This window comes from Ctenocephalides felis, unplaced genomic scaffold (assembly GCF_003426905.1).
Source record: "Ctenocephalides felis isolate EL2017-DRISC unplaced genomic scaffold, ASM342690v1 CF-g0.4_SCAFFOLD_03570, whole genome shotgun sequence".
Lineage (NCBI taxonomy): Eukaryota > Metazoa > Arthropoda > Insecta > Siphonaptera > Pulicidae > Ctenocephalides > Ctenocephalides felis.
Window position 1 is genome coordinate 10,867,593 of NW_020539724.1, and position 17,183 is coordinate 10,884,775.

General features: G+C 27.2%; 3 protein-coding genes across 3 annotated transcripts in view; 1 reads left to right on the top strand and 2 right to left on the bottom strand.

Annotated features, from left to right (window-relative positions):
• LOC113383373 (muscarinic acetylcholine receptor gar-2) overlaps nt 1-17,183 on the top strand; it is a 103,335-nt gene that overhangs the window by 51,197 nt on the left and 34,955 nt on the right. The window contains exon 3 of the mRNA XM_026621644.1: nt 11,478-11,657. Within this exon, the coding sequence (XP_026477429.1) occupies nt 11,566-11,657 (92 nt within the window). The 5' untranslated portion in view covers nt 11,478-11,565. The remainder of the gene's footprint in view (nt 1-11,477; nt 11,658-17,183) is intronic.
• LOC113383372 (omega-conotoxin-like protein 1) lies at nt 1,931-2,417 on the bottom strand. The gene is made up of 3 exons (XM_026621643.1): nt 2,343-2,417; nt 2,163-2,270; nt 1,931-2,035 (listed from the first exon to the last, which is right to left on the bottom strand). The coding sequence occupies exons 2-3, from the start codon at nt 2,259-2,261 to the stop codon at nt 1,931-1,933; spliced, it is 204 nt and encodes a 67-aa protein (XP_026477428.1). The 5' UTR covers nt 2,262-2,270; nt 2,343-2,417.
• On the bottom strand, nt 2,788-4,943 carry LOC113383329. Its single transcript, XM_026621603.1, has 3 exons — nt 4,761-4,943; nt 3,319-3,531; nt 2,788-2,956 (listed from the first exon to the last, which is right to left on the bottom strand). The coding sequence occupies exons 1-3, from the start codon at nt 4,851-4,853 to the stop codon at nt 2,843-2,845; spliced, it is 420 nt and encodes a 139-aa protein (XP_026477388.1). The 5' UTR covers nt 4,854-4,943; the 3' UTR covers nt 2,788-2,842.

Consider the following 17,183-nt stretch of genomic DNA (forward strand, 5'->3'; position numbering starts at 1 on the left):
ATATTTTGAATATTCAACTATTTTACGGAAACTATTTTTATTATTTATTCAGATGCAGATATTTCATCACGGATTTCATTTTTATCATTTTTTGTGATATTTTTTCTCTCAGCTCTGGTGTTACCACCAGATGCAGAATTTAATGGACATCCTCGTTAAGGGTTGGTTTGGCTGATATCGCCTCGCGGACTGAAATCACCGACCATAAAAAAATCATTCGCAGAAAAATGAATACTAAAGATCGACTCTGTCTGATATCAATTTAGTGGAACATATCCATAATATACACAAACACGTGGAAAATCACGAGAGAAAGACTTTAAAAAATATCTAGAACACTTGCTAAATTTGTCTACCGGCTTAGTTACAAAATGTAGTTTAAATCTTAACAGTAAATTATCAATATTTAAATTAAAAATATAAATAGTATAATTATAATAGTAATTTACAATAATTCATTTAAATTTTTTTTTCTATAATATTAACATTTTGCTTTGGTTTTTCACCAAAAGCGTTATATCCGATCTCCATTCCGGAACACTAAACAATATGCGCGATTATTAAGAAAGTTTAAATTAGTTATTAGTTTGGTCGCTTATAACGATAGTAAGCAAAGTACATAAAGTTTTAATGGCAAATGGTATTCATTTACATAGTATTGAAGATAAATGTTTTGTTTCGTAAAACAAAATCTTGGCAGGAGTGGATAAGATACACTTGTTCTTCTAAATTAGTTTTTCAAAGTTCCAATAATGAAACATACCAGCAACATATTTTGCTAACACTCTATCAAGAGCATAAAACAATAAAAAATATAAACTTAATGCTTTTACAATAATTTTATTGAAATACTATTGTTTTTTAATTTGAAATGTACAATGAAACAGAACATTTTTTTAACTGAACATGGTAAATTTGTGAAGTATGACACAGAACAAGCAGCTCATTAATAAAAAATGCGGAAATTAATTTGAAATCTATATCAGACCTATATTTGATAAATTACAAAAACCATATTTTAAAAAAAATCTTTGATTTAAGAATTACTGAACGATTATCCAACAAATGAAATTGGCTATCACGTGCGTCTTAATTTGAATTGTTACTGTTACTTCAACTTTAAAATGCTTTACTAAAAGACCATCGACCAAATTTAGATAAACATTTCTATTAAGTTTCATTACTTAACACCCATTATTTGTCAATTATTTATGCACTGGCAATTTCCTGAAGATTATATTCTGAATTTCACACAGTTAGAGCCCTTGAGTAACTGCAAACAATGTTGGCAGCCAATTTGCTCACGATCGGATTAAACTAATCAAATTAACTGAAGCGATTTAGAATTAATTCTGCACTATATTGAGATATATATAACTAGGGTAGAACTTTGATATTAATAAATATAGTAAATAATTATTATCAGGGTAGTTGACACAGTTGATCACCATTGACACATTTTATAAAAATTGGTTGTTGCAATTTTTTACAAAGTATCCTAATAGTTTCAATTTACAAGATAAAGTAGATATAACTGATACATTTCTAGCAATTTTTGAATTTGTGAATTTTATCTTGTGAATGTGTTTGATAATAACACGAGAAATTTAATTCCATTTTAATGACATTCGGTTTAACAAGCATGATACTTAAGAGACCCATTTACGCCTTGGGTCGAGGCAATTTATCTGCTGATTCAAGACCCTTCAAGGATTAATACCTTAAAGGTACTAAAACCGTAGTAAAATTTAACATCCGTACTAATCGAAGAATATGAGATCTCATTCTAGTAAAAGATGTATCGAGTCAAAACTGGTGTAACTAAGATTACTGCTTATTTTATCTTGCATTATTGTATTTGATTTTAATAATATTATTTTTATTTTTCATGTTTAAATTATTATTATAAAATTCCCAAATAAATTTATTTTCATGGTCTCTGGGCCAATAATTCTTCCTCTGTTATAATGACTTGGCATCTGTTTGCATATTGATGACATCTTATACCTGGACAACAATCTTTTGGACTCACACACTAAAATATAAAATATTAATATTAAAATTGATTTAGGTCAAATAATGCTATGTATAATTATAGACTTTTCTAATCGTGTTCATGATATGAAAACATTTTATCAAATATCTAATTATTTTCAACTTACTGGATCTCCATGACGTCCACAAGTAGGACTACTTGCTTTATAAAAATCACCTGTATCGGATTTTTTAGAAATTTGAACGTTTTGTGTTATTACCGACATCTTTGAGTACTAAACAAAGTTAGTAGATATATAAATGTTTTTTTGAATTTCGTAGTGAGATAAATTAAATACTTCACTTACATCATTTTTTTCGTAACCAAACACAATACTTGTCCAACCAGAAAGTGAAATCCAGATTGTTAAAATTACAATAAATTTTAGACGTATATTCATTTTGTATAACTATTTTGGAGTTGTGATAAAGACCAATGCGTTTTACAAACTGACGACAATATTTATCAACCACAAAATTGAAATAAACGTCGCATTTTTATTAAAACATGTATAATTTACATTATATGAATTTTAAAATAGAGATAAATATGAATAAATTGGATAGCTAACTTACAAAAGTATTATTTATTTATTTGTTTTTGTATTTCAAGTACCTACAACTTCAAAAATATTTGCTAAACACAATTTAAATAAAACAAAATCTGCAAAATAAAATTATAAAATTTATTCAAAGATAGTTTGTAATCGGATCACAATAAATCAATTGATATGTGTTTTTAAATTATTATTAAATAAATATGTAAACTGTTGGTTAGAAGCTAAATAATTTTGTTGTTCAGAGATTTTTATCCCAATTTATTGACTTGTGCTTTAAATTCAGGTTCTGGTAAAATAACTTGGCATCTTTTGGCGTATTTGTGGCATCTCAAGCCAGAGCAACATTCTTCTTCTGATACACACTAGAAAAATATATTTTTATTATTATAAATATATAAAATTAAATTTTAATTTGTTATTTAATTTTATTGTATATCTTCTTTTTTTTAATTTATGAAATTCACAAGAGACATTTAGATATTCTCAGTTCATTCAAAGTTTTTTCAAGGGATGTTTAAAATAATTTCTGGTAAATTTATTCTTGGATATTTATTTTCGGAACTCAAAGCAATTTATATAAAGAGAGAAAATATGTTGCTTCTCTTGTTTCTCAATATAATAATATTAAATAAAATTACTCAGTTGGTCTTTTTTGTCAAATCCCCAAGTTTTATCCTCTAGATTTTTGCTTGTTGATATTTATTATTATCAAAATTTTACTCACAGGGTCTCCATGTTTTCCGCATTCGTTCTTTGGTTTGAATTCATTGATAACTTTTATTCTATTGACTGGATTAGAAGATTTCTTGATTTCATTTTTACTGGTTTCTTTATTTGTAGTTTTTTCAGGAATTGCGGGTCCTAAGGGTCCTGAAGACACACATTTGTGGGCATAGAACATGCAGGTTTTTGAACAACATTCTGAGTCACGTTCACACTAATAAAAAATTATAATCAACTGGTTTAATAATAAATAATAAAACAAAAAAATTAAGTGATTTTTTGGCAAAACCTAAATATTAAAATGTGGTTTAATTTAGATTTAATCAAAACTTGGAAACACTAAAAATTTTGAAGAGAAACATAGAATGAAATTAACAAAAAATTTATAACAGCGCGTGCTTTAAATACTTTGGCATTTCATGGGGTCACATTTATGAAATTTACGAATGTTTTTAGTGAATATTATTAGTATTAAGTATTATTATACTACTGACATTTCTATTTTATATTTTTGGAAACAACTTCTCTCAATAGTTTTATAGTCAATTTCGTCCTCTTTTATAAAAAATGATCATGTGCTTCAAAGCTTTGTATGTACACTATTTAATTTCTTTCCTTTCTTGGTTTCCATATTTTAGATTTTAAATTATAACGTACTGATGATGAGAAAAACCTAGTCTCGAAACGTTTGTAAAATTATTATTTAATAAATTAGTGCAAAAAAGTGTTGTTTGATCATATTTCCAAATTAATATCTATCAGAACACATTTGTTATATATATATATATATATATATATATATATATATATATATATATATATGGGATGAATATATATATATATATATATATATATATATATATATATGGGATGAAATATATATATATATATATATATATATATATATATTCACAAGTGAAAAGGAGAAAATCTATTAGAGGCTATGTAATCTTTAAAGACTTTAGGACAAGTTAGAGAAGCATTAGTCTCTTAAGAGGTTTTTGCAATACTCTTAATAGTTTTGCTTTTCTTATATTTCATCCCATAGTATGTATACGAAAACTTTTTCTACTCGAATTGCCAAGTTGTCTCTGGTATTAACATCGTTTATTTTGTCGGATTGTACAAATTGATAATTTAGGTTTTATCAGACGTTTTAATGATCTATTTATTTAGTTCGCATTATCTATAGATACTGAATCATGCATTATGGTATATAATTTATTTTAGAAAATAATTACTAAAACTTATTTCAAAATAGTAAAATCTGCAGGTCGAACATACTAATAATACAAATTTTAGGTACACGCCTCTCAAATGTAATTATTAGCCTAGAAAATAGAATACATTTTTAAACTTTTATTGAGTTCTACATTGTTCAAAATTTTTGTTTATTAAAATATTTTATAATACATTAATATTATAATTATTTTTATTACTTACCGGTGATCCATTAGCTTTACAATCCGCATTTTGGCATTCTGCAACAGCAACAAATGCAACAAATGCGACGAACAATTGCAAACACAGTTTCATTTTTGCAAAATTAAATTCTAATGCACTTAATATGTAATATGTAAAACCAGAAATCTAAATTTATGTCACACAATAGATGTAAACCATGTATGAAAAATTAATAACGTGTGAGGAATCGCATGGATGCACCTCTTTATATACAATTATCAACTACATGGCGATTATTTTGATTACAGGCACATACTTTGGTAAAATAATCTATATAATAATATAATTAAAATTTTTTATAATAATCATATAAAATAATAATTTGAAATTTTCAAAATTATTTTATTTAATATGATATTTATTTTTTTTATTTGTAGGATATTTTATTCTACCAATTTTGATTTTACTTAAATTCATTCTTCGAAAAGTTTGGATATTAAAGAGACTGTTTTCAGATATTCAGTGAAAGTTTGTGGGATGATAGGATATTTTATCTATGCAGATTGTTTAAAAATCTGATAATTTACATTTTTTTGGTTTTACGTTATATTATTCTTCGAAAATGTTGGATATAGCATGTGATACTGAATTCAGTTATTCAGTGAAAATTTGTGAGAATATGTTTTGTAAGCATTAATTCAATTATAGTAAATTACATGGCATTTGAAATACTATTAAGGAACACTTGGTGTAAATGATATGTATAAATTCATTTCACATTTTATATATCTTTCATGTTATTGAATATACTAAAAAATTGTTCTTGTATTGATGAAAAAATAATAATTCAATAAGCAATTCAGTAATATATCACTTCATTAAGAAAAATTTTGCCTAATTTTCTAGACTATTTTATAGTTTGCCTCTACTTATATAGAATTCTGTGACATTTTCTTTTTATAAATTTAGAAGATTTTATTTTACTCATTGGGAAATGCCAAATATTACATAACAGTCAATGAAAACATTTTTCACAACTTTATACATATTAGTTTTACAATTCTATGACAATTTGTCTCTGTGGCATTCATGATTGTTGTCAAGGAAATACCTTTTCATATTACTGATAAAGCATTGATGATTGTGAATCATATCAAATTAATTGCTTTTTATTTTATTCAGAAATGTTATGGACTCTATGATAAAATGTTTACAGTTTAAAAGTACTAAATTTCCTGGTATTTTTGAGCACTTTAGAATTTGTAACATTCCAATGAGATGAAAGATCGAGGAAATATTGATGCTATTAATAGAAAAAAAAGACAATATAAAGAGCTAAAACTTTCTGAGAATTGTTTTTTATCAATTTGGAACCATTTGAAGCCCTTGGGAGCAAGGAATGTTCATATTAAGGACCACCCTAATAAACATGCATGTTTGTTGAGTGTTGATAATTTTGATCTTGGTTTTATAATATTCCTTTCCATATTTTTTATATATTGCCCTAAAGATTGTATACAAATAATAATTAATAATATAACATCAATGAATCTATTTCCTCCAATTTCGAACAGATTTTTGCAGGATTAGGTATCAATTTATTCACTTTGATTTATTTTCCTCGAGATTGCAGATAACACCACCAATATTCCAGTTGTAATATTCTCGGAAATTGTCATTAAAATATATTAATTTCTCTGATATCTGCGATTGATAGGAAATCGCGATGTGTAATCGCTAAACAAATGAGCGTTTTACGGAACGCTATAAATTTCATCGTTTGATGGCGCATTTGTTAAGAGCCGTTGTCCTGAATTACTGACACATTTGTTATGATTAATGTTTTTGGAAATGCCAAGAGTATTAATTACTAATGAGCATGTGACTATCGACTACATATATATTAAAATACACGTATATAATATATATACATGCTCCAATTCATGGCATGAAAACGTGGAAAACTTGCTGAACGATAAGACCGTGCAGATTGCATTTGAACTAAATACTATAAATTAGTAGTAATTGCATACGGATATGACGCTTTGGGAAAAAAGGAAATCTAATCAATATTTGAGTTATCGATAGAACACATCATTTACTATGTTCACTATCATTATTTCTGGAAACACTATTATTTTACAACCTGTATGTTGCTTGAATGTAGAAATACGTGTTCTTTTTATATGCTATTTTTTATTTTTTTTTTTAAATAATTACATAGCCTGGGAAAGCATTTAGAATATGTAGAGGTTATTATATACTGTTAAAATATTAAAATGTTACTCAACAGTAGATATTCTAGATCCAATACGATCAAACAGGAAGAAGATTATATTAATTAAACCTTAGCTAAGGTAAGGGTAGGTCCTTTTAAGTCAACTTTAATTATTCTGAATTACTTGCTTTTTTGTTGTCATATTTCCATAAAATGTTTTTTCCTAATTATATATTGTTATTCTTTACATTTTTATTTTACTCTCTTCCATATAATTAAAATCTACCTAGGAAAGTTTTTACCAAGTTTAGTGATCAGTATATAATGATATTTATATGTTTATGTATTTTTCCACAAATTTCTGGTTTTTACCATTAAAAAGTGTGAAAACATGATAAAGATATTGGCCCAGTTGATTACACTAATTAGGAATTGAAACATAATTAATTATGAAATTTTATCTTATCATATCAATTGATGCATTATTATTCATACTGTTTGTTATATAAAAACTCCGTATTATTACTTATTTTTTCTATTTTTGAATAAAAGAATGAATTTTTACCATAGGCAAGACTAGACTATACTATATATAGAGGCTTATAGAGACTCATATATAGAGACAATATGTATTGTAGTAAAATATGTATTATAGTAAGTTCAATGCTCATGATCTTAACATTTTCTTTAAATGTGGAGCATAAGACAGAATTTGTTATTGGTAATTTTTTTAATCTTGTGTGTCGTAATTTGGTAGTACAAGATCAAATAAAATTAATTACTAAACTATTTTAATATCTAGAATTAATAAATAGCATTTGTTGTTTACTTGCGAATATAGGTATTAACAATGAAATTTTTGCAACCTTGTGTGATGTTACATATCAATTGAATATAAATTTTTATAGATCATAGTCATATCCGTGTCTTTATTATAATGATTTCATTGACAATAATAGTTAACTTTGCAAAAAATGTTTTACTGATAATTTTACTATAGATTTGCAACTGTAGGATTAATTATTTGTGATTCATAGTATGCCATGACCTTTTTTTAAAGTTGAAGTTGTTTATACGGATATTCCGATGTTGATATCATATTTAGTGAGTTTGATTTATTTTTAATTGCACTTTAAAATCTACTGATGTGTTTGTGAAGGATGTGGTTAGGTTGATATGGGATTATTCACATAGTGATAAACTTAGTTATTGTTTTTTATTTAGGCTGCTTACATACATTTATGTGTGTGTATGTAAATTAAAAATATAAACATCAAATGATACGAGAATGCAAATACATATAAATTATCTATTGTTTCAGAATAGTCAAATATCAGTTCTGTTTCCATACATATTGTTTGCACTCTTTTAGGGTTTCGTATTTAGTTTCGTGTGCAATACGAATTTCTATCCGCTGTTTAATTTTACTCATGGAATATTTGACTATCAAACAAAAAGTTCTATCAAACTTCACGTCATATACCACTAGTTTAAATATTAACATACATTTCTACTTGTATTTGAGATATATAAGTGTGTGTTAACATTTTTGTCAGCAATTGTGCCTCGGTTGGCGATTGCTTCGAGTTACGTGCTTCGAGCTTGTTATTTGCCAAAGGATTTCGCCTTGTCAAAGGGATTTTTTGTCAAGTGAAAAATCCTAGAACCAAAACTACACGTACTGTTCGACACACAATGCTTCGTTCAACATATAATCTATAATAAACAGAGAGCCAAGAAATATTCCCAGCTTAGAAAATGCATTGAGAAAAATCCCAACCGGGAAATAATCTGAAAAAAGAAATTATTAGCTTTTGTAGCCTTGGGATGAAAGTTTTGGTCAACAGTAGTAATACTTGATTTCACTGCCAAATATAGATTGAAAACAAATTGAAAATTGATTTCAAGCAAAAATAGAAATTTGGAACATCGGTGAAACAAATATCACACATCTATCAGAAGTATCTAATAATAATATCATCATAAAGAGAAAAGACAACCACTGAGTTGCTCGATTAGTTTTTATAATTATGATACTTTTTTGATAAAATTTTATTCAGGATTTATTATTTCTATTATTATTTATCAGCTCTTCTATTAAATTTTTCTTTATAAGAACGAGTGTAGAAAATCTCCCAAACAATCGCCCGAAGGCAACGTGTTCACAATAGAAACCTATATAATAGATCTTATGATTTGATTTTTATTGATTTACAACTCTTATTTGCTCTCGATATGAAAAACTGGCCTGGGGATACTGTTTTTATCTGATTTAATATTGATTTCAAATTTAATAATGCAGTAGAACTATAAATAGAAAAATATTTATAAATGATGGGTGAAGTAAATATTTTTTTGAGTACAAAGGAGACTTTTAGTTCCGAAAAACGCAGCAAGTTCAAATCAATTCAATATGTAATTTTACATTGAAAATAGATGTAAAATATTTCGCTCTAATGCAAATTCAAGAGCTGGAGCACAAATTTAATATTTGCTACTTGAATTACCTCTTGAATATCTGAGCTTCCGGAAAATTACATAACCTGTGTCCAGGCAAAATTATTATAGATTGCATAACTGCATTTAAAGTTGTATTGCATAACTATAAAGTTACTGTATCGAAGTTTTCCCCTTTGATTTTAATTGGTTTCACTTCAACAACGTTATGTAATATCAAACCATATAAATATAAATAGATTTATACCTTGGTATAGAAAATATTAAAAATTATTGTATGTGATCAATATTTTTACCGAGCTACCTACTGCTTCTTTCCAGACATTTCTTTTTCTCACTTCCCATTGGAGAAAATTCAAATTTAATCAGGGTTTCTTCTGGGGACCAAATGACGGAAGTAAATAAAATATTGGCATTCCTCCAAGCGTTGAGGAAACAAAATTAGATGATTTTGCGAGAAGTATTTTATATAATTAAGGAACCGCATTTTCCGCGGTGCCCTCGCTTGCTATTCATGCCGTAACATCATTATTGCAATTTCAAACTCGTTATTTCTGTTAATTTCTACGCTCGTCGGAGCTGGGACTCGTTTTTCAATGAAAATATATATTAAAGGAAGGCTGTGCGAATAAAGGAGATTTTTATGCTTAATATAAGTGTTAATTAAAGCAATTTTCGGTCAAATGTTAGAGGTGTTGTTGAATATTAAACGTAAAATGAAAATAAGCGCATTACAAACATATTTTGGATATTCTTATACCAAAAAAGAAAACATGCTCATCAGAGATATTTTTACAAAGACTTACATAGCATTTATTATTAATTACTTAGTAGAATTGAAATTTAAAAACATTCAAATTATAATATAGTATAAAGTATGAAATAAAGTTTAAAAGAGTATAAAAATAATAAATTACCAATGGGCAATGGATTTAGACATTCTAAGTACTAGCAAAAAATTTGCTGATGTTACATATGGAATAGTTGCAGATATATATATATATATATATATATATATAAATAAATATGTATATATATATATATATATACAATTTCAAACTTAGTATTTACTAAATATAATAAAATATTGCAGGATTTTCTGAGTTATTTTGTTATTATAAACATCTTCTTTCATTATGAACTACAAATTTTTCTATTTATTAATGTACATGTTGTATTTATCAATAAATATATTATTTTCTTATTATAAGAGAAAGTTTTTTTAAAACTCGCATATTTAATTTTTTACATATCTTTCAATACTTTCAAAATTAATATTAACCATTTTGAATTTGAGGCATTTGTGAGAAAAATTGGGGAGGATCGCAAAATTGATTCTCTAAAATATGTTTTCAAACTATAAATTAAAAAATTCAGTTTATTGAGTCTTTTGCACATTCGAGAGTCCAGATTTTTAAATTTAAGATTAATAATAATTTCAAAGATTATATTTCTGAATTTTAAATTAGTTTTCGTAATTATATTATGGAGTACTTAATTAAAGAAGCTATCATTTTACCTTTTGCAGATTAGATTTTTAAACTTTGAAATAATAATATTTCCAAAACATATTTTTCTAAGCTAGAAACGAGTTTTAAAAATTTAGTCAATGAGTTTTGAATTGTGCATGTTTTATCTTACATTTTGCATATCAGAGATACATTTACTCGACTTTTTCTTTTTATTTCCTATATTTAAATATTCCTCCAGCATCCTCGATGTGCATTTTATATTGTTTACCGTCGGAACGATTTGCCATTTAGAAAACAAACACGGGGCTTGACATCGGATTTACGTATTGAATTTGTAATTGCCTCTTGTTTGAATTTACAAAAGGGAAAAGAATTTATTCGCTTATAAACAGCTACGCAATTCTGTTAGAATATAGATGTCATCATTGAAATGAGATTTCTTTGGGTATATTTGAATTAAACTATACCTTGTAGAAATAGTAGGCTTTTTATTCAGAAAAATAAAATAATAAAAATAACTAAAAGTAATATCAACTATAATATCACAACAAAATTCATTCAACTATAAACTTGGTTTTTAATTAATTTCTATCCATTATCTTTCCCCAGATCATAGGGGCGAGTCGTCCCCATGCCCTGATGTGCCGTTCGGCGTGCAGATGACCAGCGTCCCGGGTCCCGTCTCGCCTCAAGCCACATGGAGGCCCAGATCACGGACAACGGCACGGAAGCCGTTAACAGATCCTCCAGCGCTGTCTACGCCATCGGGCCGGATTTCATTACACAATGGTGAGTCGCTATTCTCAATTTTCTTCGAATGCTACATGGTAATAAATGGAGAGCCGGGATAAATTTATTTTTTTGTATTTTTGATTCAGTTGCATCAAGTCACGTTTGATTTTAGTTCGTGTATCAAATTGGGAGTTAGACTTTTTCATTTAAAAAAAAGAAGTCACACTTTTATTCGCAAAATGTGGACTATAATTATATACAATTACTATTTTGTGAAGTTTATTATGAATTGCAAGGAAAAACGCTTCATTCTTTTATTATTAACAAATTGGTGCGTCCATTAATCACGTGATAGATTTTTTAAAGATTTATTTCGGATTTAATATAATTATTTCGGAATATTGATTTAATTGACTTTTTTTTATTTTTATTGTGAATTGTATTATGATTTGCTACGCCAAACTTCTTTGCTAGATTATAAACATTAGTTAATAGTGTTAAATTTATTTTTTAATTATTATTGATAGTTCGTTATTAAGTTATTAATTATCAATTTCGCCAAATTCTAATACTACGATCAAAACACAATAGTCAAAGAAATTTTTCTTTTTAATTAAATAATTATTAGACTTACTTTCAAAATTAGGTAGAATTATAAGCGTTAGACCCCACTCCCCCTTGGTGATACGTGGTGATATTAAAAATTACCTCCCGTCCACCACCAAACATCACGTGTATATTTAGTAACGAGTAAAAATTGTATTTATTACTACTTTTTAAATGTTTCCACTTAAAAAAAAAACAGATAAAAAATAAATACACGTAATATCTTACTATATTCCTCCCTCCCCCACGTGATTTTTTGTCAAAACCACCGTCTCTCTAAAAATCTCACTTTACTTGAAATAAAACATGATAAAGTTCTAATTAACGATAGTCATTTTAGAAGATTAAATATTGATTTTGATCATGACTTTCTATTTAGAAGTTTAGGGACTTAAGCTATCAAAAATATATAGAAATGCGTTTGAAATTTTAAGAAAACTTACATGGTATGGATTAACTTAATACATTTTTGTAAAACCTTACTTACCTTTTTTGTTTACAACCTTAATCTAAAATCAATTATTCACGATCTCATTGCTTGTGGTTTTTTCCTGAGTTGCATGTATTTCAAAAAAATTTTGATTTTTTTTTTAAATTTTGAGTGTTTTAAAAAAAAGCAGTTGAAAAATAAATACACGTGATATCTTACTATACCCCTTCCCCCCTACGTGATTTTTTGTCAAACCCCCCGTATCTCTAAAAATCTCACTTCAGTCGACATAAAACATGAGAATGTTCTAATTAATGATAGTCATTTTAAAAGATTAAATATTGATCTTGATCATGATGTTTATATTCAAAAGTTTAGGGATCAAAAATATAAAGAAATGCGTTTGAAATTTCAGGAAAACTGAGCATTTCTTAAAGACAAACATTTTTGTAAAACAGTTTACAACCTTAATTTAAAATCAATTATTCACGATCTCGTTCTTGTGGTTTTTTCTGAGTTGTATGTATTAGAACAAGTTGTATTTAATCAAAATCCAAAAAAGTACTGTTTTACTCTCATTTCTTAAAACTACCCCCCTGTCTATTTCAAACGACTACATTCCTAAAACGTTTTACGTTCAATGCTGTCTTTTTAGGATTTGGAATGCCACAAGTCAATAAGTCTTTTCAGTACATATTATCTCTACCGTAATTGTTCTCAAACGTGTGAAATTTGTGAAACTATTAGTGAAAATATAATTTCTGCATAACTCTTTCGTCACCCAAAACACGTACACATAAAAGCTTGGTAAAACTATGTTGAATTATCTTCTATTTTTGAGTTATTTATTTCTTATAATTTATACTTTTGTACGTAAATTATTTCGACTACTATTGAAAATAGTTTACACATACATATTGCTACAAAACCGTACTATTACATATAAATAAAGTTATACATTTTATTATTTCACGCGATTGTTCTTTTACACAATTGCACAATAAGGGTAATAAATATCTGTAGATTCATTAAACTATTTTAATTTACTATTACGAGATATGTAAATATTTTTAAAATTTGGTTTTAATATAAAGAATAATTCAATATTTTTATAAATTTAATTATTTCACTACCACGTTGTTTCATCACACGTCGTATCAAGAATTTTTAATTTAGGCTCAGCAAAAATTCCTCTTTTCCACCTTTGATGTTTAAAAAGAAAATGCAATATAAAATATTTTTCAATCTGCGTTTCTATACTGAGCTTCAACTTTGCATTCTGTTAAGCAAACATAACATCAGCAAATATGATTTTTATTCGCCAAACATTTGATATTACACAAAATGCGTTTTCTATATTCCGTAAATAAAACTATTTTCAAACGATTTTGTAGCTTTTATGAAACTATTTGGCGGGATAAAAAATGCATGCATGGATCGATGTACAAGCACATGTATTTACATAAGTTATATAAAAATTAATATGTTATTTAAATTATATATATTAAAATACAAGAATAAAAGAAAAGTGTACGCAGAACTCATTAGGAATGCTATGACTAATAATTCTGAAATTTAGAGTCGAATTTATAGAGAAAAGTTCATAGAAGTCTAGTTACAAATTGTATTACGATATGACGCAAAAAAAACTTCTAATATTCAGATTAATAATCAACGATAACATAAGTGGCTTGAAACAGGCTTATTAAATCACAATGCCCAGACATAAATTACAGAAACTCGGGCATAAAATACCACACCTAATAGCAGCATTTCTCGTTTTTCGGTGGGCATAATTAACTTGATGGTAAACTTTTTGATTTATTACAATAAAAGCGCGGTAAAAGTTTATCTCGAAATACTCATTATGCTTTCATACGACTGTGTGAAACGCAACAGGGTTAGTACGTGATAGTGTTGAGAGCATTTGAGTAATTTTCGAACAAAACCACGGAAGGTATTCAAATTCGAGCTGACGGTGGAAGTTTGAAGGTGATTCAATTTTGGTTTAATGAAATTGAGTTGTGTTACCGAACTGCATCACCGGGTTTGGATATAGTAATAGTGATGATGATTATTTATGATGATGGATGATTTAGCGTATCAACATATGTAAACTATTGGGTTAGGCTTAATTACTTCAGTTAAATAAATTCTACATTATTAATTCTGACAATACAATAAGTTTCATACAGGCATACATAATACCGTATATTGTTATTATATAGTAACAATATTGATTTCAAAATGCCTGATATACAAAAACGCTCTTTAAAAAAAGATGTATCATCGAGTTAAACATCCTATTCAGCATCGAAATAAATAGACTTGTAAAATCCTGTATAATTACAAATGAGTAATTGGATGTGTTTGCCCCTTATGAAGTAAAAGGAGTGAATTGATTTAAAAAAAAAAAACATATTTTAATAGTTATTTTTTGATATGTGTCATGTGTTGTTTGGTTTTTACAGTTTAATTTTACTAAAATTCAAATGCTCATATGCATTAAACTGTAAAAAACAAACAAAAGACATCAATACTTAACATAGGGCACATATCAAAATCAAAATATATTTTTTTCAAAAACAAAATCATCTCTTCCCTTTTACTTCATAAAGAGCAAACACATTCATTGTCTCATTTGTAATTATACACGATTTTATAAGTCTATTTATTGCGATGCTGAATGGGATATTTCACTCGTTGATGCATCTTTTTTTTTAAAGACGTATATGTATGCCAGACATTTTCAAATTAACATTAAGTATATATTTTCCAGATTCCAAATCGAAACCAATAGATTTTTTGATTATTAAATTATGTATATCGCAGATCTTATAATCTCTCTTCTCACAGTAAGAGTTCAAGTGCGAATTGTTTTTACCGAGCTACCAATATGGGTTTTGCGTTGCTAGTTCAAGGGTTCCGTACTATTTTTTTTTGGCATGTAATATTGAAATTTATAAGTATGTATTTTAGTTAAATTTTTCTCAATTTTCACCACTATTTAGTTCACCAGTGTCGACATAATCACGCGATTTCCGTTCTGACTTTTCAACGTGGGCCTGAAAGCACGTAAGCAAACAAAACTTTATCATTTATTAATGAGAGTGTATGTTAATGCAATTGCACTGCATACATATTCAAATGAATTTGAATTAATAGAGAAGGAATATGTAGGACTTCAAAATCTGTTTTAAAATGATTTTTTAGAGAAAGTCATATATTGTAGATGCAGGTGATCACAACCCTTAACTTTACAGATTTTGTTAGCAAACAATAATGTTATAATTATAATTTAATAAACTTTAGAGCAACTAGGTATATATTCTATTCAATTTTATAAAAATCAGCAATTTAATTTTAAATTTCATTAATTTCACCATCACCTATTTTCATCTTTTTAACCACTTGGCTCTACTACTATGACCAAATATCGTCAAGAAATGTACTATAGATTTTGTTCTGTATTAAATTCTTTAGTATTTACGCTTCTGTGTTTCATACAGGCAAAAACATTACACATTTAGTGTAAAATATTTAGGATATGGCGGTCCATATTTTCAAGACTCACATTTTATTACAAAATTATCATTTAGATTAGCAGGTACGCTCCGTGAAAAAGCGACATGACATTGCGGAATCTTCCTGGTTATATATATATATATATATATATATATATATATATATATATCAATTCCCCTAATGTTCAATTTACTGCCCGAGATGATTGCAACGATCCCTCATGGAGATAGTTGACATTCTGCCAAATATTTTACGACTTTTTGAGGATATCATTATATCATATATACCTGTCCATAAGTTTGTCTGAGATATAATTTCTCTCTAGGGAACGATGACTGAATCATTGGAAATTCTCCAGAGATTAAGACTTAAATTCTATCTGTTTCTGCAAAGTTGGAATATATTCGAACTAGATACACAGTTTCAAAGTTTACAAATGCAAATCGAAATAGTTTGTACAATGCAGAGGAGGGAGTCGTATAAATGTTGAATGATTCGAGTAATAGAATTTTATTATGGGACAATTAGGGGTTTGGGGTTATTAGTAGCAGTAAAATAGAAACACTCTATGAAAAATACATGTTTTGTCTTTTTATTTTTGCTCACTAATATAATTAGGCATAATAAATAAAATCAGTCAATCGTCGTCATTCCCTACTATATTTCATTATAAATTTTTACTTGATTATTAAGAATTATCAAGCTCATTCACGTGCAAAGATATTCTAAATTTTCTAAAGTATATAAATCAATTCATAGATTATGGTTTTTCAAGCAATTCAGTATTTACCACGACTTTTTTGCATTTTGTATCGTTCTTCTATTTAGCCTAGCCTAGCAGTAAATTTTATATAATTTTACATGAATATATGATATTTTGAGCACATTAATGTAGCTCGGTCTGTATAAATAATCCATCACTCATCATATAGTATGAATATTTATCTAATCTTCAAGATACAACGTATAATAAACCCGACTTTCTTGCATTATCTCCAAGTGTTTTATTTATTAATTTATCC